We start from the raw sequence: 25812 nt of genomic DNA, 5'->3' as shown, positions 1-25812 counted from the left end.
TACTTTACGAAGTATTAAAATTCAGCTTCACACGAGAATACGCTTTAATCGGAATACTCAAGAATAGAATCAAAAGCAATTTATTGAAGAACATAAAGGCTTTTCTTTTGTGAATGCTCACTACTTTTATTCGAAAAGCACTTGACTTTGACTGCCTTATAAAAAGTACTTAAAACTTAACTTCTTAACAAAACAAATTCTAGCATCATGATATTTTTAGGGCGCAAGCCAGACATAAAGAACGAAAAGCGGACTCGATTGTGGAGTTTTTTAAATTGAAATTTTGTATATTATTTTATAATCATAAGAAAGTCTCGCAAGGCTCAACATACAAAGAAGACTAGGTTTTGTAACTACTTTTTATGAGAAACTACCTTCTAAGGGTGAGCCGACCGAGGGTAGCTCAAGCCCTTTCTATCTATCTTGTTTCGTATTTGCAAAAATACGTGTCTAAAATCTCAGACAATTAATAAAACAAATGATGCTTCTTAAATACAGCCCCAAGAGAACATAGTTAACTCGTAAACTATACAAACACGCATTATACCACTGAATCGTGTCTGGATTGAGCAGATTTACATAATAATATCTGCAGCGTTGCCGACTGCATAAGGCGAGCTTCTCATTCAATTAACTAACTTGATACAGTTGCGTAATCATATTGTAGACAGGTTAATTTGCGATCTATTGATTATTGTGTGTTCATGAGATTGTGTACTGTTTTCCAAGTGCTTGGATATGGAAATATTAATTGCTGTTGTAGTTGATGGTATTGAATAACGTTTATGATTTTGATGTATATTATTGGGATAATACAAATATTTTAGGAGAAATAACATGATCATGTAATTTATCTTGGTTTGCTTGGTGTATCAGTAATTTGGGTTATACCGGGCTTAGTAGCAAGTGACTAACTGAAGTGTCAACAATGGGGATTGTTCACTTTTTTTTAAATGCTGTAATTCGAAAACCATTTCGAGGAATAGTGCTCCTAAATATTATAAATTATTTTTTAATGAAAAATATTATCAATACATTGATATTTTTGCAAAAATATGTTTGACCTTGCTTGCCCTTCAAATGACGTTATTACAGGACTTTTAGGTTTGTGCCTTTGCCTAGCAAATTCCGAAAAAAAAATCTGCCAAATATTAATTGTCAAGTTTATGTCAAAATCGTAAACAAAAATATAACCTATACAGTTGATAATCCGATATCGTTTCGATTTTAATGTTGTATTGCATACAGTTTATGGATTTTATTTCGTTTACTCATCAACTTTTATAGATAAGTGGAATATGGAATGCAGGAAGCGTTTAGTGCACAAAAATATTGTACCTGCGTGAGAAGATTTAAGGAGGAAGTGGTGTCGCGAAGCTGATGTTGTTTTAGCTATTAATAGAGGTTTTAATGGTATAGATTCAATATTAAGCTCTCGTGGCATGAGAGTTTTAGGTCCCCAAGTGTTTATGCAAGTAGTAAACAACCACATTCTGAAGTTTTACAAACTAAGGTTATAGTAAGCTTGAGATTGAGAGTATAGCACTTATTTAATTTACAAGTAAAATAAAATAAAAAGCTTTTGATAATGTAAGTGGTTTTATTCCTTTCTGTTACTTCCAATTAATTTTAACATTTGGATTTTTGCTTCGTTTATTTCGTCTACACTAAGGTGACTAAGGTCAAGATATATTCAAATATCATAACAGTATCTTCATTAGGCAGGTTTCGAGAGTCTGCTTGAACAAAAGTACCACTCATTTTGTTGAAACGTTTATAAATATCAATAATAATTACGATTATAATAAGTTGTAGATCAGTTTATAAACATAAACAGAAATATGACAGATCATGATGACAGTCGACACTTGACATATAGAAAATCTTTTCTCGGAGTTCTGCTTATAAGGCAATGGCACAAGGCATTATGCCACTGATGACGTCACATAAAATAAATATGAAATAAATTTTGAATATTTTTTAAAAAATAACTATTGTTCCTATAATTAAAATATTCAAATTAGTTTCTTAAAATACTCTATATTTTCAAAAAATAAAATAAAAACCTATGTTAAAAAAATATGAACAATCCCCATTCAAGGTACTATACTTGGACCATTAAAAACGTCCGAATAATCAAATTATTCTTATGAATTTTACAATGTGAGTAAGAAGATAAGTGTAAGTAAGAGAGTCCGATAAATGGTAAACTCAAAAGTAAATATTTTTATGTTTTCTAAAACTACTAAGCGTAGACACACAATGCCCCGAATAATTTTTCTATTTCAACAACGTGGCACGGACTTAAATGTTATTTATTCAACCGCTTAAAATAAATCTTTGGTTAATTGTTACGACTTTTTTCAGTAGATAAAACTGGCTGGCTTTTTTCGAAATCAACTTTTTTCTATTTGTACATTCTTTTATTTAAATGTTTTAATTGTAGAGGTGAGTGAACTTGGAACAGTCCCGATAATCATTGTTCTGACATTGCTGGAGGCACCAGACGGTACTAAGTGGCACTCGTAAAGATTGCATGAAATTGCCACTTTTTATCTACGAACGGTCGATCGCAACGAAGTATTTTTGACGCTGAATTTCAAGTGGCCAGTTTATTTAGCCACCTACAAATATTTGTCTATATTTTTTTTATTTGGCATTCATATTGGTAGAGTTCCTATGGCTTATCGTCAATCATTGTCAATTTAACTTTATATGAATCTCATGCAGTGAACATTACGGGATAAGGTAATAGAATTAGTATATGATCGTATCGAGCTCTCAAACTAATAATTACAACAATACAAATTCACACGAGCGAGCGGAGTCGCACGGGTCAGCTAGTACATAAATTAATGTCCCTTTTAACACTCAGAACTCACTTTCCACTTTACGTAAAATGCATCCAGACTTAAAACCCTTTTAACATAATATGATCAAAGAATGTCGTATTCAATGTAATGTTTGGTGCGTACGGAAAATGAAAAAAATACTTCATACGGTGGGATTGTTCCCGTTGTATTCGACACTCGCCCGGGGGCTTATCCGTGTGAAATGTTTTACACTGACAGTCTTCAAAGGGGTGACAGGGATTGATTTTATCTCTGAAAACGCACATACATGCGGCTCGATAATAGACAAGTGGAATTGATGAATTTGGTGGTTGATACTTTGAATTTTGGAGAGCAAAATTTTGTTTCTTTTACGGCATCTACGGCGCAGTAGTTCAGCTAGTCGCCACGCCACTATCAGTGCGTCAAGTTTCCATACAGAAAAAGAATTGTGCGATCCACAAATAGTTGTTTCGTATCTGGTTGGTCTTCAATTATCAAATATCCTACTAAAGTAATATTTTCCTTATCACCTTCCATTTTTAGTTGATAGTAGATATCAACTGTATACTATATACGATATACTTTGAAACTTTACAATATCTTAAAATCTACAGAAAATCATTTAATAAAATCGCATGCAACCATACCCGTTTCGCTTATATTATTATTCGCGCATATTCACGTGAAACTGTTGCAGGTATCGAAATGTCCGATATCAATTAGTTTCATCCCGATAGATAGGTTTATACGGTGCAGCGTTGATCCAATAATTGACACTAATAGGACATGTCGTAGTGCGAGAGAGGCCTAATAGTACATTGGCACTATTATGAAATAAATCTTACTTTGATTCAAAATCATTGGACAGGTAGAGTTATTTAATATATATTATTATTTTGGAAATCACGTTTTCACTGAATATTCGGATTGGTGATTCGAAAAACCTTTGTTGATTATTTTAGAGCTAAACTTACCATAGCGGTAAATTTTTAGTTTGTAGGTACGAAAAAATAGACATTAGTTTCGATGACGTATCGATATCAGTAAGGCAATTAAAAAGGCTTTATTTGCACGAATTGCTACTATGCTATTCGTTTCTAATTTTTATTTGAGATAAATAAGTTGTTTTGTACTTACGCTCTTTTCTTCTCGGCCCATTCATCAGCGTGCTCCTGAGCAACTCTTTCTAGATGTTCTCTCGCCTTCTCCGCCTTGGTGAACACTTGCAGTCTTCTGGCCACGTCGACCTCCACGCGTTTCAGGGTCAAGTCGTCTCTGGCACGTTCATCCTAGATGCATAAATAAAATTTCCTATGACAGTCACATATAGAATCACTTTTAAAATACTTAATGATGGTGGAAAGATCCAGAACGAAATTGAGAATGATCGTTGAAAAGAAACTTAATAATTTAATTTCTTCTAGTATACTATTTATGAGCTTTACTTTGAACTGCAACACAGATTTTTACGCACTGTACAGTGATCAAAGAACAATATAGCAAATTCCCGTGATGCTCGTGGTGCGTAACATCAGCGCTCAAAGAAACAAAAGACATCAGTAAAAGAAGACCTAAAATACTTACCAATTTAATCATCTCCATATGAATCCTATCCATGAACTGGTTGTACAAGTACTTTCTATACTGATTGAACTCCTTCAACGAGCAGACTGCCCTGTTATCCTTGGTGCAGAAGCCCAGGACTTGCATCCTGCGCCTCGCTGGCTTCTGCGAGAAGTGGTGGGCGAGGTGGGGGTCGTGCATCGGCACGTAGTCATATGACACGTTGTTGCAGTAAGGGTCTGTTAAGTCGAAGGAAGGCTGGTCCCCACTGATGCCGAGACCGACTCTTCGAACCTGGGGAAGAATTGAGAATTTGTTTATTCAATGTTTGGTGACTAGTCGTTTCCTTGGGCTGCTCGAGTTTTCTTATTTGAGATTTTATTGTGTACCTGTGTGTAATTTATACAATACGATGACAGAATTATTTACATGGACGTAAATTACAGACCTGAAGTTTAAATGAGTCTGGGCTAGTCATAATGTCTGCCGAAGATCTAAGCTGCCTCCGTAGCGCGGTTTAGTTTGCGTCGGCCCTACCATTGCGTCGGGAGGGCGTGGGTTCGATTCCCACTCGGAACAATTATTTGTACGAACCACAAATAATTGTTTCGGGTCTGGTTGTACTTTGTGTCCGTTATTTGTACATGTGTGTTTGTAAAAGTCTCCGCGACACAAGAGCAATTCTTAATGCGGGAGTTGTTTTTTAAAAAAGAAATTACCACATTGTTTCCCGAGGTATTTATGTAAGGCAATCGCAAAAATAGTAAACACAATTGTTATAGAAGGTAACTTAACTTAATCCCTATATGAGTTCACTTTGCAATCTACAATGTACTTGCAACGGCCGGTCAATACACGTCAATAATTATGTCGCCCATGTTATACATGAAGAGAGGACTAATTAAATATCTGGCAGGCTCATCACGTCCACAGTACATTAATGAACGAGGTGATTAATATCAACTCATGTGTTAAAATTAAATGGCTCTACAGTATCAGGTTCGTTTTAATTAATTGTCGTTTGGAAATTTAATTTATTTTTCGGGGAGAGGACATTGTATGGAGAGGTGTCGCAGCTTCAATGTGAGAAGGTCGTAAGTGGTATTATGTTTCGGTCATCTTATGTCATTTTATCTTTTCATTGTAGGTGATTGTTTTTCCGGGATCACGAGCTACTTAATTAAAATATATGTTAAATTCTTTTGTAATTTTGAAGAAGTTGTGTAAGCAATAATATACTTTGGTTTTGTGTGCGTTCGCGCAGCGGAATGTTGTTGAATTTAAAGATATTAATTATGCAGATATTTAGTGTATGACGTCGTATAATTGTGTATGGTAAAAAAAAAATTGTGTACGCAGCCATTGTGGAGAAATTCACCAAAAACTGATTCCGCTGGGCGAACGTTGTCCTGGCGGAACTTATTTTAATCCATAGACTTTAGAAGAAAAGAGGTGTGTCCAAAAATTAGTGTGTATTTGTGTGTAATTGTGTATGTATGAATAAAATGAGTGCATGCATAAACTTCGGAGAAATTCAAGTTTCCGCTACGCGAACGTTTGGCCATTAGCTAGTTTTCATATAAAGCGCTTACATAGAGAGCTGTAGATTTTTACATACGTTGTTTTGAATTTGTTTATATTTGTTTAAAAAACAGATTTAGAAAAAATCGTAGGGCTTAAAAGATAAAAATATAAACGTAAAATACACTTAATAGGTCTTAGTTCTTAAAGTATGCACTTTGGGGTCTAGATTTTCACGTTTATACAAACCTTGTAAGTATCTGAAACATGTTGCCAAGTATCAATGATGTTCCGTTAGTAATTAAAGAGTTAAAGGACAATTTTACCATGAATAGATCACTGTTTACAAAACAGTCAAATATCACGACGTTCTAAAGGAATTGCATGGTAAAATGTATGCCAAAAATTAGTTTATTCATTCAACTATTCACATGCAAAATTTCATGTCATTAAATTTAGTAATTAAAGAAATCAATTAAAATACTGACGAAGCATCGAAAACCTACATAACCCGACCAAGTTCGGATAGCTACAAAAAAGCGGCCCAGCCATATATCTAAGAGACGTTCTTAACCTTACAATATAGTATTTACTAATATGGTACAGTTCCGTACACAAGCGTTAGGAAAAAATAAAACAATTGCATTTCTTGAATTAAAAATATTATTTTAATAATAACCCAACTATCTACGATAAAAACAAATCTTCAATTAACAAGTACTTTTCTATTTAAATATCCGTGTACAAAAAATTTTTTTATTAAGTATATTACATATTATTGCCCTCTCTTTTCTTCAAGGATGGAAGTACCGTTTCAAGCGGGAAGCCGCGCGCGTCCTGTTCGACTAGCAGTTTGTGGAATATTCCACAGACGTTAAATTACGTGCGTTCACAAGAATATAATTAAATCAAAATATTAACTTTTAAAAAATGTGAATACCTATCGGAACTCCGGAATTATTCCAGTCAATTCTGGAGCTGAAAAATCAGAACAATTGAACAACAATTTGGTGTACAAAAATAAATGACCTTTAAATTATATCGAAACAACAACTGTGTTATCACCTATACCAATTCAATACCGGTATTATACGGTAAATTTTGGGATGTTACCTAAATATATTGCATGGACGCTTTTTTGTAGCTATCCGAACTTGGTCGGGTTATGTAGGTTTTCGATGCTTCGTCAGTATTTTAATTGATTTCTTTAATTACTAAATTTAATGACATGAAATTTTGCATGTGAATAGTTGAATGAATAAACTAATTTTTGGCATACATTTTACCATGCAATTCCTTTAGAACGTCGTGATATTTGACTGTTTTGTAAACAGTGATCTATTCATGGTAAAATTGTCCTTTAACTCTTTAATTACTAACGGAACATCATTGATACTTGGCAACATGTTTCAGATACTTACAAGGTTTGTATAAACGTGAAAATCTAGACCCCAAAGTGCATACTTTAAGAACTAAGACCTATTAAGTGTATTTTACGTTTATATTTTTATCTTTTAAGCCCTACGATTTTTTCTAAATCTGTTTTTTAAACAAATATAAACAAATTCAAAACAACGTATGTAAAAATCTACAGCTCTCTATGTAAGCGCTTTATATGAAAACTAGCTAATGGCCAAACGTTCGCGTAGCGGAAACTTGAATTTCTCCGAAGTTTATGCATGCACTCATTTTATTCATACATACACAATTACACACAAATACACACTAATTTTTGGACACACCTCTTTTCTTCTAAAGTCTATGGATTAAAATAAGTTCCGCCAGGACAACGTTCGCCCAGCGGAATCAGTTTTTGGTGAATTTCTCCACAATGGCTGCGTACACAATTTTTTTTTTACCATACACAATTATACGACGTCATACACTAAATATCTGCATAATTAATATCTTTAAATTCAACAACATTCCGCTGCGCGAACGCACACTTTGGTTTTAGACTATATTAAAACAATCCATCTATGTATGTTTATATCATATCAAATAATAATAAATTGTTTAATGTCTGAGTATTCTCTCATTGTGTTCTCTCATAAGTACTTCACATAACCAAATTTGTGATAAATATGTAAATACACATTTGTCGCATACTTACAAATATTTATAGCATTTTTCAATACCAATAGAAACCTATGTATATTCAATTGAAAAGCAAATCGCGGCAACGCAAGCAGAATATAAAACTGTTATAAATATGAAATGCAGTTACGTTTCTTATTTACATATTGAGGGACATTAATGGTGCACTTTCCTAGAACAAAGTCACTAGAACGATCGAACAACTTGTGACGTCAGTTAGTACTTGCATAGTATCGTAGTTTTGTAATTTATTGATAGAAAATTATTTACTTCAATTATTTTATTTTTATTATTTTGGTCTGTATGCTTAGAGGTATTTGCTTAATCAATTTAAGCTATAAAGCTTACTATTTAATTAGAAGGCGACCATCAGTAGATAGACAGGTAAATCATGTAGTAAATTTCAAAAAACATGTGAGTTTTTAACCGAATTAGTTAGTTAGAGTTTAGAAAGTTATTTTTATTCGATATTTATCTTTCGTAACTGCCATGTGTTTATAGTTCTGATATCTATAAAAACTACATAACATGCATGTTTCCTCACTAATCCATTCACAGTTCTAAAACCACCAATTAAACATCTTTTCAGCCAGCATAGTTTACTCGTGTTTGTGGCAAAGTAAATTGCATTCCGTACCGTACCTGCCTTTGATATCCTCTTTGACATTACCTTACCTTGTACAAAACGAACGCGCCTTAATTAAGTGTGCAGTGCGTATCGAAAGGTCATCCACAATGTAGGGCGGAAGCTTGTTAAGTGACGTTAAAAGGCGACGATGCCGCAGTTTAAAACGGTAGCTAACGGGGGCGTATTATTGTGAATAGGATAATAGGTGTAGAAGAAATTTACGAGATGTATTAATTTGCTAGCAAATAGACAAGCTTTACTGTTATTTGATAAGAACACGCTTAAAACATTACGGGACTATTCATAGGATAGTTGAGACACCACCATAATTTAAAATAATTTGTCTATATTTTTGAAGTTTGATGATATGAAAAAAACACAAGACTCTTAATAAAAATATCCATAAAAATATTTTAGAAACGTTAATATTTCAGACTCTTTTGTCACTAAAGAAAAATTGTATCGAAATACTGATCAAACTCATTTTTCCAGACTTCAAAGTTAAGTAAAAATCTACATAGCCATAAAACCTCCACGGCTGACTGATTGTATAGATTACAATTCAATCAGCTATCAATTGAGATTAAAATTTGGATGGAAACCCTAAGAGAAGTCGACAAAAGGTAAAAAGTGAACTGCTCGATCAAGTCTTGCGATTGGTTGATGTCGTTTATAAAGCTAAAGTAAGCGTACGGTATATCGCTCGCTTTGATGCAAAGACCTTAGAGAATATAGACAAGTGTGTCAAAAATACAAGAAATTAACCATGTAACTTAGTTAAATATCATAGGCTGGGAATTTGAAAAAGATATAACGAAATATTTATGATTCTCTCGTTCTGTGCCCTTCGCTGGGCATAGTTATATGCATACTAGGCGTACTTTGACAATAAAGAAGATAAAGATCGAGAAAGAAGACGCAAAGAAAAGAGCAAGCAACCGTACCTACTAACTTTCAGAAAGAGCTATGCAACATAAGAAGTACCTGCATATTAACAATTATCGAGTGACATCAAAATAGTATACTTGTTACAATTTATTCCAAGAGATGGGACATCGACTAGTGGTAAATTGCGTCGGCTGTCAACGTGACGACCAGCTTTCAAAGTAAATCGAAGCTCTAACAGCGTCACATTACGAGGAAAAATGTAAACCTTGAACTGAAAACGTAATATAGTAGAAATAAAATAGGTTTTATTTTTAAAATGCTGATGCATTTCAAATAAGACCTATGCACTGTGTGCGTATAATGTACTATGCGCACTACTACACACATTGGCGGCCATTCGAAACCGAAACCGAAATATAATAGGCCTTATTTGCGTTGTCCACCTTACAAGTGTATTGAAATAATTTTTATGACAAAATGTGATTTTGGATGAAGGTAAACAAATTTGTCGGGATTGAAGAGTGGTGTTTATGGACGTATTTGCCAAATCTAACTTTATTGACATTAGGCGACGTTTTAAATAACGTATTTTAGTTATTAAATTTATTACTGCAGTGGTTAAAAATGGATATTTTAACATTTCAAGCGTATTTAGTGTATGGATCATGGTTTTATACCAGACTCAAAAGTTTTTGCATTGAAATTTAGCTCACCAACTCCTTTTTGTTCGTATGCTGTAACCGAAACCGTAATGAAAAGTTGAAGTTAGTCTTTGCTTTCAAATAGTAGCCAGCTCTAAAGTTAGTCCAAATAGGTAATTGTAGGTATTCCGTGAGAGTATTCATTAGCCCGACTTGATAGAGAATTTACGTAATAAACTACTGCAATAATTTATCCAAAACTATTTACAGCCAAATGGAGTACGGCAAAAAAAAAAATGAATAAGACAGCAAATTATCACTTTTCTAAATTTTACTTTATTCTTATTTTACATAGGTTCCCTTTTTATCTGTAAAATAGTCAATCATTCCTATTAAGTCACTTGACGATGAAAAAAGCAGCCCAATTTATTTTTTACACGCACCCCTGTTCCCAAACCAAGTAATTTCACTATCACACTGCAGCTAACTACACTCTATTGGCTGTAGAAACTGCCTAAAGCACCTACTAGTTTTGACAAATGACTTGTTAAGTAAAGCCACCTTCCATCATACCTTTCCTTGACACGATCCACTTTTTATACGTGCGAACGCAAAGGGCCGGAGATGACGGGCCGTCATGACCACGTCCCAACACGCCCCCAACTTAGTTATATGAAACTGTTTGGTATTTTGATGTAAATTATACCTTAGTAAATACTTTAGATATGCTCAGATGAGTACATATTATACATGACTAACAGAATAACATATTTTTATATCATAGGATATATTTGCTTTTTTGATCGGTTTAAAAATATGAAAGATTTATGGTGTTTGACGGAAAATAATATATTGGTTTTTAAAAAGGAGGTCAAGCTACTCGAAAATAATATTTTGCTGTTAATTGCTGCATCGAAATGTTAGGACATGATGATTAGTGAAAATGGTAACATTGATTTTTGACTTTGGTCTCCCATAAATGGGAAATTATTGGTATACATGGTACAATGATATTGGTTATTATTCCTATTCCGTTTAGTGTTCACAAGATGCCATTTATCAATATAATGTAATAAAGGATAGTTTAGTTCACAAAGCTTTCTATATTGCACCGAAAAGGGTTGAAGCCAGAGAGTGATAAGTTTTCTCCGATCGTAGCTTGTCGATTACATTATGAAACTTCGGCGGAGTGATCTAAAAGTGTAAACGATCGCTACTGTCTGCAGCTTCACGTTGGTTTGCCACTATTTTAGTAAAAACAGTAATGAAAATGTCTGTAATTTTGAAAGAATAAGAAACAAAAATGTTGCTTGGCTTTACGTAGCTAAAACAGAGGTTTTGTAAATCAGATTACTTGAATGATGTAGATGCACGGACGTATGGGTATGCTTATTAATGAATTACGAAATATCAGTTTTACTCTCAATCTAGAACAAGCAATCGTATTCGTACGTATTTCTTATTCAGGTCCCCGGAATGCCTTTTTTCAAAAAGTGAAGTCATCGTCCAAAGAATGCTACAAATCGTACAAACTTCTTTTGCTTAAATTACATTTATACATCTTGTCATTCAGCTCTTCTACAAACTATTAGTCAGACAAACAAACAGACCAACATAACTGCACTCTATTGACTCAAACACTTCCCAGACGGGTGGGTTCCCAGACAGGTACAGCCTTACAACCGTCTATCGGATACGCGTACAGAATACATTACAAGCCTCCCCGCTGTTTCGAGAGCGGATTCACGGCTGTAATGCGTGTAAACTCTATGTGATAAACGTTTTACTACGTGCATGAGTGTCGGCGCATGCCCGATGTCTTTGACGCTCAATTTGATTTTCATTGAAAGAAAGAAAGAAAGAAAGAAAATAGTATTTATTGAACACACAGAAACCATATCAAAACACAATAATATTAATATTAAATAAGCAGCGTCCTGTGTGCCAACAGGGAGGTCACTCAGCATTATGCTGGTTGTGACAAACCACAACACAGCGCTGGTTTTCAGTGACCACCCTAAATGACGCCATTTACGGGAGCAGCAGAAACAGAAAAAAAAACCATTGTTTACAAACTTACTTGTATACCCATCACCAACAAAAATACCCACATATTCATTGAAAAAAATACTAATAAATAAATAATAAACAATATCATTCATCAAATAAACTGTATCATTATAAATATTATCATCATTGAGCGTCTGTATGGGAGTTTATGTTCGTATTTAATTATTTATTTACTCTTTGAGATACGGCTAAGAAATATAGCAAAAATAGTTAAAGTGGAACATTGAAATATTGGTATTCTCATTTAATTATTTTATAAACTAAATAAATATGGTTTTGATATCAACTACAGAATGATACAGCGGTTTTTTTCTGTGAAGTTCATTTGCTTAAAATGCATTTATCTATTGTCGGAATATGAATGATTCACAGTTTGTTGGTTTTAACAAAATAAATATATTTTTCTAGATGTGTTTATATCTAGCGGGGCCCCCTTAGCTAGAGCGATGAAAGTGATAAGAGCGGTTAGGTCGTTCAATGTACCTACCAAATATAATGAAATGGTCCAATGTACCTCCGTTGTATCCACAGAAATGACCTCTGAAGTTGATGTCCATCCAGCGGGGCCCTTCGTCGTTATCAGGCCGAGATACTTAAAAGTGATGTCAGACGAAACTTGGCCCAATGTACCTTTTTAGTCATGTATTTGTTCTTAAAAGTTTGTGATGATATACCAGAAATTAAGTTTCAAAGTTTTGTCTAGCCAGCAGGGCCCTTTGTTATTTGTATTAACATATGCATAAAATGCAGACCATTCTTATGTCTTACCAATGTACCTCACAGTTATTCACTATTTACCAAATTTTTCGCGGTTTTTCTACCTATACAAAAAAATAAACTTTTCATACAAAATAGTCTGTTTGTGCAACACGGGGCAACCACAAAAGTACATTTTCTTACCAGGTAATTTGAATTCCCCTTTTCCCTCTTACGGGATGATTCTACTCATAAATATGTACAATTTCGAAATCAGTATTTAAAAAAATCAACTTTTCATACAAAATGAAATACAGACTATTTTGTATGAAAAGTTTATTTTTTTGTTTAGGTACAAAAACCGAAATAATTTGGTAAATAGTGAAGAACTGTGAGGTACATTAGGAAGACATAAGAATGGTCTGCATTTTATGCATATGTTAATACAAATAACAAAGGGCCCTGCTGGCTAGACAAAACTTTGAAACTTAATTTCTGGTATATCATCACAAACTTTTAAGAACAAATACATGACTAGAAAGGTACATTGGGCCAAGTTTCGTCTGACATCACTTTTAAGTATCTCGGCCTGATAACGACGAAGGGCCCCGCTGGATGGACATCAACTTCAGAGGTCATTTCTGTGGATACAACGGAGGTACATTGGACCATTTCATTATATTTGGTAGGTACATTGAACGAGCTAACCGCTCTTATCACTTTCATCGCTCTAGCTAAGGGGGCCCCGCTAGATATAAACACATTTTTTCTAGTGGAACAAATTTTCATTGGTTTAAAACGAAGTTGTAAGTACTAAGACACTAACTTTCAAGAACTTCTTGCATTTAAATAAATTTGTATTACAGGTAAGTGATATTTTTAAAAACCCTATCAGTTTTTTAATTATATTTTAAAAAGTCTCCATAAAACTTGGCTAGATCATTACGACAGTTTGTCTTTTTTCGAATAGTACAGTAATTATAGCAGACTTCATTGTTTTCATTCTCCATTCTCTACAGTATAATGAGATATGACATTAAACTCACACAAAGGACAGTCCCGCGAATTTCAGCATAACACTTGAAATCGTTTTTAAGAGGCTCGGCTCTCATTACGCTAATGCTTGCTATTCACAACTCCGCCCGATGAATGCCGTGTGTTGGGCGCTCGCGTTATAAATCTCTTTAGTTTCTATGTTCCTCTGAATTCGCGGTTTTATTAGTTCTTGTGATGTGTTTGAGATGTTTGTTGAGTTACTGTTTTTAATTTTGGTGGTGTCTATTTTAAGATCAAAGACTATGACAAGTAGATTATACTGGATTTCTCGCTTCTGTGTATTCTATTCATTCTAAGACGGATGCAACTGTAAAGATCGCTTTTGGTTATTTTTATTTATGCTTATACTAGGAATATAGTGTTATTTAGTGGTATATTTTTTATTCGTAAATAATTATTTCAGTGGCGTGTAAAACAACCCGATTTGAAAATATCATAGCTAGTTGCGTTCTTCTATCTGTGTCTATAAGAAAAGTGTTCGACTGTACAGTATATAAATTTGATTTATTTAACTAACTGATTGTTTTAAAGTTTTAGGGCCAGCTTCACATCTTAGAAACAATTTTCAGGTAGGTAATCTACTAGATAGTGGCAGTAAATACATATTATATACATAAAATCACGACTGCTTCCCACAGTGGTAAGCAAAGACCAGAGCCAGTAAATGTAGGAAATTAACTGGCAAAATTCTAACCGATGGGCTATAGTCAATACTATTACCGAAACCGAGTATTATTTTTACTCGGAGACAATAGTATTTTAATAGCTACAGATACCAAACATTATATTTATAGAATAACTTTTTCGTTTCGTTATCACAACCTATGTCAATGTGACACAAATGTGCCGATGACAATCGCCAGCTATTTCACTTTACTATCCTTGTTTCAACGAGAGCCTTTTTATGTTCGACGAAAGAAACTGATCCAATCTCTGTCCTCGTTTTTGAGAGATGGGTTTTGAACTTCTGGCTGGCGAAGCAAAATTTTCAGTTACAACTAGATTTTCTTTTTCTCAAGAATTTCTGCCATTAATCGTTGTTTTTCTTTAAGGTGAGTACGGTTTTTTTTAATGATTGTGTGTTACTCAAATTATTGTAATCGTTGTATTAACAAATAACCACTCGGCAGCATAATGACAAACCATGGTATATTTATTTAGATTCATCAAGTTCATTAATTCATTCATCGATTCATCAACTGTAACTAAAAAATAATGTTCATGAACATTTTTTTTACAACTTAAATACATTTTTCAATTGTCAATGGTATGTTTTTAGTTTTCTTGAATGATTCTAAAGTTTATCTTGTTTAAAAGTGTTAAATTATACTTGACTACTTGCACCAACACAATTTCTTGTATTTTAAATCCACTATTTCCTGTCAAATACTCCAAAGGTAGAGTCAAAATAACTCATGCATATTAACTTCAAACAATATTATGTCAGGCCTAAAAAAACACTGTTCCACTATCGTTATCACATTAAGGTTCGCAATCTGACGAAACTGTTCTCTTTATACCGTGTAAAAGGGGTTTTACGCGGAGGTCAACCACTAATTTTCCGTAGCTTTTGTACTAAGGGCAGATGGTACCCTTTTAGTGAGATTAACTTGAATTACTATTGTAGTGAGACGTATTAAGTTTAATTTCGCCTTTATGGGCAAGTTGGAATGATGATTTCGGCCTCATTTAGATGATTAATAGTGTGTTTACTTTGCAGGTGGGTGATATAGTAGTTGAATAATAGTAATGCCCGACTCTTGGAAGTTTTGATATAAAGGAGTCAAGCATTTCCTGATTATTTATTTTTTTATGGTGAAAATGCAATACCAATCGGTACGATCGAGCCACTTCTCGTACCATGTGAAACTAGCGTGTTTACACAAAATATTATATGAAGTATCAAAAATAGTCTTGGTAATAATAAAAGTTACTCTCTATGAATTAATATTTTACAAGAAACATAATAATATCAAGGCGTGGTGGAAAATTATTTGAGAATGTGCGAGTACACATTTTTTACAAAAAATACGCCACTAGTGCCGTATTTTTACAACAGTATACGCCAGCAGTGCCGTGAACAAGCTGGTTAAACGTTGAATTCTCATTCTTGAATGTTATTCACGATCCATCTTCAGCTATAACACGATAACGCTCAGTTAGAATTGCTTCAATACCCTTCTAGTCGTCCCACACAGTGGAAAGTCCCACTGGGCTTCCCCGAACACAGTCACCGATCTAGAACCTAGCGTATTGATTGTCTGACTATTGAAGTTACCTTCGGCAATTTATTACGAATATCTTTAAAAAGTAACTATAAGAGCTTTTTTTTTGTGCATGTTTTAATGCAAATGTGTGTTTATTTATATGCCTAGTTTTTCGGCTAAAACGCCTAATTTGATGTACTTAGTTAAAACTAGCAATAAATCATGTTTATAATGATATAGTACTCTGTGATGCAAAAAATAATAAGACGGTATTACATTTAATCCATGTTCTATTCAAATCAATGCAAAGACGTTTACCCAGCAATTTCACAAGCACATTGAATTTCACGATTTCTATTTAGAAAACACAAACTTATAATTGTACATTACACAACTTAGAATGGAAACAAACAACACTTTACAAACTTAGAAAAATACTTTTAAAACGCTTGCAGCAATATCTCCCTACAAATGTAATACAAACTTGTAATCAATGAAACAGGAATCGAAATGGTTAAGTTGCAAACAAGTTTTGTTTAATCGAAGTCATGTGTTTCACGATCATGTGACTTGAAGAATTTAACACGGTTTTGGTAGAAACTAGGTGTAAGTAAAAGTAACAGTAGTAACACTGCTTGGTTTGGTCATAACGGCTCTTGCCTAGGAGTCCGGGAAATAGGAATTTTCAGAGCAAATGCTTGAGCGTTAGACAACTGGAATCTACAAACTGTCCGTATGGCTTATTGACTTGAGGTTGATTTTATTTTCATATTTTGTAATATTGTGACTATTGATTAATTCTTATAGAACAGTCCTTTGTTGAAGACAATTAATGTTAAAGCTGTTTATAAATTCGAAAGACTCAGTTTCAAAAAGTCGTAACTTCGTAATAAAGTAGACGGGGGAAAGTAATTTTGTCTCTTTAACTTGTAATGTTTGTCCTTTTGAACTTTAAACATTTATATAACCAACTAAAACTATGAATGTAATACGAATCTATATCCATAATTGATCTATACCAATATTACTTATCCAATCCCAATAAGAAAACTCCAACTTCAGCAAGGTCAAACCGTTTAAAGCGCTTTAAAATATTTCCCAACAATGAAACAATGTTTGCCGCGCACTCATAAAGAAATGGAACAATCTGAATGCAAAGTAAAGGCTGATTTATGAGTTCTGAAGGCTCCATTCATTGCTCAGTTCACGCATCTACCGAGCGTATTTGCATGACAAACATTTAACGAAGAACGTTTAAGCCTCGTTCACGTGGAGTTTCTTGAAGGTAAAGGAGAATTGTATCCATGTGTGCGATTTACGTAGCATTTTGGTCTGTTACGACTGTATTTTGAAACATCACTTCGCTTTAGTGGTGCTAAGGCGGGGATCATCAATTATATGCATTATATCTATATACAATATGTATTATACGAAAGGATACAGTATTTTTATTAATCGTTTAAAAAGTGCAGAATGGGTGAACAAAAAGTTTTTTTATTTGCGTTTTATGTGTCCCACTGTTAAGTCGTCATAACAAAAGGTTGAGCAAGTTATTTTTTTTACACACGCCGTGTGCGTCAGATGTATGATCAGTATCAAATCTGTTGTTACCACAGATTGTTAACTTAACTATTAAGTTTTGGGGTCTTTGACTGTCTATATACATAAATTTGTCAAGTTTCAGGTGCCAGTTGGCGATCATACAACCAAGCTTAGAGCGACGATACGACAACACAACACACATCTGCTACGAGTATGAAGCTGGCACAACACCAAGTTACTTTACGTTAGGGATAGCTACAAATGCTACAATATTATGACCAGCATTTTCTTGTTTTTAACCGTTTCAATAAACACAAACTTTACAACATTACACACGAGTCTTCAACAAAAAAATCCATATTCCTACGTTACATAAAAAAATTAAGTCTACATATTTGTCTGTTATGCTTTCACCGATAAACTTCTGTACAGATTTTTATGAAATTTAACATGATGATACTTGAGGTTTTGAAATAAAAAAAACTCCTAAGCCAGGCTAAACGCGTGTAGAGTTTTGCAGGTGGATAGTAATAAACATAAACCCTTCAAAATTACATGTCAGTCATTCAACGTGTGATTATATAAAATGTAATGAAAGCAACAAACTCTCTCAGTGCAAATGAGCCTTTAAACCTCACAGATATTAAAGATGTTTACGTCGACTAAGCTGCTTATACAATGGCGAACTTTACGTTGTTAAATTCGCAATTTATTTGTTACCAAAACGTAAATCCTTTTAGAAGTTTGAATACATTCGGTGTGAAGGCAGCTTAGGTAAGGATGAAACATATGGAACTAATTGCTAAATAATTCTGAATGTCGTTAGTCATTTATGTTTTGTTGTCGGTACTTATGTTATAATGTATTGTTTTCGGCATTCTATGTATCTAAATGAAGACTTTGGGTAAGAATAGATGACACATGGGATCATCAAAGTGTACAAAGTAATTGGCGAAAGAGTACATTGAGAATATGTAAGGTCTTTTCTCTATTCGAAGTTACTCTATAAGCGAGAGACAAGCAAACAGATAAAAACTTTTTCATCATTCAGTGCGTTATGTGTCTACAAGACTGTTATCAACATACTATCAACAAATACAAAGAGTCGTCTAACGTGTTGTGTTTGAGTTACGTCAAAACAACTTACGTCTTCCCCGATCCTCCCGCGTGAAAATATGATCTTGCCAGCCGGCATTTTTGGCACAGGCAGCTTGCTCTCCAGCCCCAGCTTGTACCAGAAAGGCAACCCATTTTTTGGCACCGCACGTAGAGGCTTCGGAACAGAATCGATTACTTTTTTCAGCTCAGTCGGCTTCCTGAGAGTCATCAAAGTGATCTCGATGTCATCGAGATCCTCAATTTCTAAGTCACCCATTTTAATTTTTTATTTCTATGAGTGAAAAAAAATTTACATATAAATCGTAAAACCCGCGAACCTATCTCTCCGCGAGACGACACGACGACACACAAAAATTTTGACATTTATTGATGTTCCATTTTCAAATTTGCGGACAATGTTGATGGTTTTTTAATTGCCGTTTTTACGTGCCACCCATTTTTAAAAACGTTTTTATGTAAAAAGTATTTATTTGGCTTAGAATTTTGTGTTTATTTTAGAAATGCTTAGTGATTTATATTATGATAATAGTCGAATATCATCTTATTAGGAAAGAAGAGTTAAAGTTGGAGATTGTTAGCACAGAGTTGATAATTCTTTGAAATGTAACATTGAGTTATTTTTCATAGAACCTAAATAATAATTTGAGACTTTCGTGATTCTTCTCAACTTATCACTGACCCTCTTCATTCCGCATTTAGTCATATGTTATAAAACAAATACTTACAATAGTAAGCTAGTATTTAAGTCAAACCACTGAGTTGGCATGTAACATAAGTTTTGACTCCGATAGCCGAAACTTGTAGCGATGCCAGGCGTTGGTTAAAGACTCAAAAGCGAGTATTCTGTGATAATATAATTAGTAAAACATTATCTGGCTACTATTTGCTTAAGATTAGCACCAAGTATGTAAGTAAATACTTTCTTTACAGGGTTCGCTTCCCGAATGAAGTAGAAAAAGCAATTATAATAAAAAAAAATAATTATGCTTTGTACGAAGTTTACGAAATAAAGAATATTTTGAATTTGAAGTCATAACTAGCATGAGTATTTTTTACTTTATTATTTTTTTCGCTCTATACTTCTAAGGATCATTATTGTTACAGATATAATCAAAATTAGGTATTTCAACATATTAATCATAATACCAGAGGGTTGTTCTGAATAAGTTAATTCTGTTTTTCACCTATCATATGACAGCAATTTCCTTTCAACTCTTTTAGAAAGTTAAGAGACATAATTAATAAGAAAACAAACACATCAAAGCTTCTTATACTAAGTGGCAGGAAATTGTGAATCTTGGTAAAGACACCGCGAAAGTCACGCTGTTACGACGCGAATAAATAGGGTATAAAATAATTTAAAGTAGGTTTTAAATTAATGAGAGGAGCAAAGGCTAACTGAGTATGTTAACACTTCTTCTTATATCTTTCTTTGCATACAAACCTACAATACCAAGACCCTAATAATACTTATCTAAATCGTTTGATACCAAAGTTAGAAAACATAATTTATAAATTTATTATTGAAACATAAACTTAGCTTTGCCATAAAATACAAATCTATACTAATATTATAAAGCTGACGAGTCTGTTTGTTTGTTTTAACGCGCTAATATATATAATATTTTTTTTACAAAAACGGCACTATTTTGTTTTTGCTAGCGAAGTTGCACGAGTCAGCTAGTGACTTATAAAGCTCGCAATATCAGATAAACTCGTATACCTCCCTGTAACAACCCTTTGCTATGATTGTGTTACCTGGCGTCACAGAGGCGTAGGTTTTCCAAACACATTTACTTAACTAGACAACAATCTTTTTCTAACAAATAAAAAGTGCATTAACCATTCCCAAAATAATGACAATTCACTTACACCCCAAGGTTCAAAGCTACACGTCCCAGTCTCCCTCGACCGTGTATGTGAATAAGACAGTCCCAGACGTCCCGTGACAATACCCCCTCATGTCCATTCATTGACGCGGTCAGTCACATGCATCAATGAACCATTCCATTCAGTACTATGGAGTAGGGAGCTTTATGACTGTTATGGGGACTGTTGTCGTAGTGGTATGTTGATTTTAGTTGGCACTTTATAGAGATAATTTGAGAATCATACACCTATTGCTAAAGATACTGATATCGATTAAGAATACTAATTGATATTTCTGTAAATGTTGTTTATACGATTTATAACCTGTACGCTAAGTGTTTCTTCAAATGTTGACTAAAAAATAATCGCAATATGTTCATAATAATAATATTATTTGTCAAAGCTAAGAACACGTTTAAAAAAAATGTAGCGACATCTACGTTTTTGTAGCACGCGATAGCTCGTTTTTTACTTAAGATAACATTTTCGACATTATGTTTTCATATTTCGGCATAAAACTTATAATTTTGGATGTCAAAGCTACCAAGGAGACGAGGCGTAGATTTAAAGAATTTAGAAAGTACTCAAAAGCTAGCGAATAATGCTTTTATATTTTTATAAAGAAACTACTATTTAAAACAGTTTGCTAGCTCTTTATAGTCCACGACAATGCACAATGCGCCACTTGAACTTTTATAAACTCGAGTATGAAAAGATTGAAAAGAGAGCATTATTTATTTACTACATATTGTATTCAGAGGTGCTGTTTAACTTGCGATTTTGTATAGAACTTAACAAGTGGTTTTGTTCTTAGTTATTTCTTTGTGTATATAGTTTTAGTTATATATTTTACTAGCCAATATTAGCTGCTACTTTGGCAGACATGAAATTATTTGTAAGACTCGGCATCATTATATTTCAACCTATTTACATAGCTATGACGAATGTCACAAAAAATATGATTATATTGTATTCTTCAATCGATTGGTGAAAACCGCACAAAAATCCGTTCAGTAGAGGTACAGCTTTTTGGCAACAAATAAACAGACACGCATAGTAATACTGAGGTCCACAACGGGTCTAATGTATGTACGGTGATAATATAATTTAATGGGCAGATTGACGTATGTCTTTCCTATATTATTCGAAACTGACGCACAACAATATAAAAATATTGAAGACCAAGCGAGGGTAGGCGTAGAAACTCGCGCTACTAGGGGACGACGCTTAGCAGCTACATCAGTCTGCGCGTGACCGCTACCGGCGTTGCTCGGTCGAAACGTCGGGTTATAAGGTATCGTAACCTTTAAGATATCGCCGCGTTTGTGACGTGTTGTGTGGCTCAGTGTTATGTGTACAAGCGAAGATAGTTTAAAGTGTTATAGAAAGGATCTTTACCCATCAGTGATTTAATCGTCTGGATCTGCAACTAATTGTAAGTTACTAAATACAAAGCTATATCCATCCCTAACTTTTCTTTGCACTGTAGTCCGGTAACTTAGTAAAGAGTCTTGGAACGCACGATTTTTCTAAAATATAATTGAGATTTAAGTGCATGTGCAATTAAAACAACTCGTACTCGAGAATGATGTTCTTAATTTTGAGTAACTCTGCCACCCGCGAACCTTGCATAAAACACTCTCTACGTAGTCACAATATAATAAACGTTGTTCAAGCTCTGATCAGTTGCACAGAGTTTAATCTGTTGCAATCTATATTGAAACAGCAAAAGAGTGAACAAAACACAATACTATAACTAATCAGAGCTCACACGATTAGTAAAACAGTTTTAATATAACAATACATAGATAAGCCTTCATATCTACTTAAAGTCTTAAATCTACCTTTAAGCTATCTTGCAACTTTGCATCACTCGCTTAATATTCTGCCGACCCCGCAGACGAATAGCTAAAAGATAAGTTTAAAATGAGGTCGAATAAAACAAGTTCAGATAAGCGCACTTTGTCAATAAATAAATATTTACATATCGCACTCCCGGTGCAACACTGTCACTTTTGTAAAAAAATACAAATCTATAGATATCTTACAAAGTCATTGTTGTGTGAGGTGTCAACGTTTTAAATGCTTCTCCTGAAAAACTAAATTTTTGCATAAGTGACAGTATTGCACCGGGGATGCGATATTACAACTGAGCACGTGCTGAAATGGTTAAACCACAGAATTAGAATTGTAAATATGAATCTTTACGTGATATTTTTAGAATTTAAATGTTGATTTTTTGACGTGTTAACTAAAAGTAACATAGGATTCCCGCATTTTAAGTATTTTACATGTATAATAATATGGACATGAAACATGAATGAACACTTCGTGTCATCTACAAAGTTTTTTTTAGTAAAGATTTGCTTCCAAATTTTTTAAAAAGCATACTTTGTTGTAAGAAATCTACAATTTTTTATAAATTTCTTTTAACATGGTAGTTAACAAGCTATTAAATTGCATTTAGATGCTACGGAGTAACAAAAAAATCCTTTCGACATTTAGACTGCCCATGTATTTTGCATTGTCAGAGAAAAAAATTACATGACCAAGAATTCTGCAAACGTATTAACAAGGCACGCGAGCTTGTATCAAGTATCAGGAAACCCCCATATACTAGAAAATCTTACACTAAATTATACCTTACAATGACGGAAACTCAAACCTACTCTTACCTACAAATCTGAAAAAATACTTTGATATAGGACACTGGAACTCCATAGTTTATTTTGAAGAATGTGTTGAAAGATGCGACCAGTATAGCACGTGGCTCAAAATAGACTGCATCCCATGCGTGTCGAAGATAAAGGACGTGTAATAACCGTATTGGAAGTTTCTACTGAAATTCATCAGGACTTTTATTAGATATCGCATGATACGTTCTAAGAAAAGGTATCTTCCTTTCGAAGAACCCCAATCAAAGGAGATCTCTTCGAAGAAAACGTGAATTTTCTAGCGATGATTTTTGACTGCGAGGAAAGTCATTTGTAATGCATATTTTACGTAAAGCGGTAGTATATGCGGCTGCCGACTGCTATCAACAGGTACTGGGTTCAATTTCAAGATTGTGTTAGATGGTGGACTATTATTATATAGCGGTTGGTCTGTGTCAAATTATATTCTACATATTGTTCACAAAACGATTATGTTTGCAATAGCTAAGTCAGTCAGTCAGTATAGGCTAAAATAATTACTATTTGTTATACATATACGTAAATGATGTAGAACAATAATCACAAAGACCGCGTACATGCTCTATACCTATTACCTATAGACCTATAGATCTATATCAAAAGTCCTGTTTCACAATTACAAGGAACTAAAGTTCCTTCTCTTTACTATACTAAACGATACATAAGTACATTTAACATTACCTTCCGATAAACCTTTTAAGCACCTATATCAGATGAGATTACATAAAAATCACAAATAACTAAAGTACTTGAAAAACAAATTACGATATAACATATTCGCGTTATCGGTTTGCGAATACCTACTTCAAGTTATATTGTATGGCTCTCGTATCAGCTTTCAAAACATTCTGCCTACGCGTTCTGGGCTTACCGCCTTATCTACGCATATGGACTATTATCGCACACCCATTGCAATAATGCCGTAAGTACGAATTCGTCATATTTTTGTTGAAATGTAGATATCGTGGCTAGCTTCTGCCCGCGACTATCCGCATGAAAAGAGTTGCTGAAGTAATTAGTAACCTGCGTGTTAGTTTGAGTTTTAAACAATCTGTTTAAATTTTCATTAATAACGTTCCAGTCTTTGCTTGAAACAGTAACAAATATTTATCGAGCCTAACAAACGTTCGCATTTATAATTTTGCTAAGAAGTTTTGGTATATTCCCGTTGTCCACCCCCTGCTTGTCCACCCCGGGTGGACAGTGACACAAATCTTTTAAAAAATTCTCGGTGTCCACCCCTGGGGGACAGTGAGAATTAATTTTAAATTATTCCCGCTGGCCACCCCGGGTGGACAAAGACACGAGTTTCATATTACTACTCTCGATGTTCACCGCAGGTGGACAAAGCCACTGCTTAAATAAACATTCTCAATGTCCACGCTTGATGGAATTGGGTGTAAAAAAATTATTAAGTAGGTATATAGTTTAATCATATTATCAACATCTTTTACTTTTGCAATCTACACAAATAATTATCACAATAGGTATTAATCAAAGTCACAGAAAAATCTTTACATCCTCATCCTTTCTAGAAATAAATCAATATTGAAGTCCCCATTGACAAGTCCTATTCGCATGTCGTGAATAAAATGATCACTTAAAATATTTTTTTTTACGTTTATTGTTATAACTTATACCTTGGTTTAATAAGTGCCGCAACTTAGGGTCAATCAACATTATATGGGAAAACACACCATAGATAGTGTACCTACTTCTATTTACCCTAGAGATGTTGATAATATGATTAAACTATGTACCTACTTAATTAATTTTGTTATAATTATTTACACCTAATTCCAGCAAGCGTGGACATTGAGAATGTTTATTTAAGCAGTGGCTTTGTCCACCTGCGGTGAACATCGAGAGTAGTAATATGAAACTAGTGTCTTTGTCCACCCGGGGTGGCCAGCGGGAATAATTTAAAATTAATTCTCACTGTCCCCCAGGGGTGGACACCGAGAACTTTTTAAAAGATTTGTGTCACTGTCCACCCGGGGTGGACAAGCAGGGGGTGGACAACGGGAATATACCGAAGTTTTGAGGCAATAACAAATACATATTTTGTCAGTAAGAGTAAAAAACTAAAAATATGCTTCGACTACGTTTAGTCTGCGCCTAAATATCAGGCATTCTAAGGTATAATACGTGTTCGCCTTTATTCTCATATTCTGTCATAAGTTTCATTAAAGATATATCTGATTAAAGTAACTAAACAGTTTTTGGCTGTTTTATAAAGTGAGTTTATTCCACTTACGCCGTTTTTCTCTGGGTGTGTATTATATGGTCTTATTTTCCTTATTATTTGAGAGCAAAAAGATTACAAGAGTTACAGGATTATGGGAGCGAAATTGATCGACGTTATTGGTTATTAATGTTGTTGAGTAG

The 25812-nt window shown here is 34.0% G+C and overlaps 1 protein-coding gene across 2 annotated transcripts in view; it reads right to left on the bottom strand.

The window, feature by feature from the left end:
- The window catches only part of LOC142978390 (uncharacterized), a 36246-nt gene extending 17040 nt beyond the window's left edge, over positions 1-19206 (bottom strand). For both annotated transcript variants that reach the window (XM_076122862.1, XM_076122942.1), the window contains exons 1-3: positions 18891-19206; positions 4419-4691; positions 3972-4123 (exon numbers count right to left, since the gene is read on the bottom strand). In XM_076122862.1, the coding sequence (XP_075978977.1) occupies positions 3972-4123; positions 4419-4691; positions 18891-19118 (653 nt within the window). In that variant the 5' untranslated portion in view covers positions 19119-19206. The remainder of the gene's footprint in view (positions 1-3971; positions 4124-4418; positions 4692-18890) is intronic.
- Positions 19207-25812: the final 6606 nt, after the last annotated feature.

The sequence above is a fragment of the Anticarsia gemmatalis genome, chromosome 1, assembly GCF_050436995.1.
Source record: "Anticarsia gemmatalis isolate Benzon Research Colony breed Stoneville strain chromosome 1, ilAntGemm2 primary, whole genome shotgun sequence".
Taxonomy (NCBI): domain Eukaryota; kingdom Metazoa; phylum Arthropoda; class Insecta; order Lepidoptera; family Erebidae; genus Anticarsia; species Anticarsia gemmatalis.
Note: the sequence above shows the minus strand (reverse complement) of the source record. Positions and strands in the feature narration are given on the sequence as shown.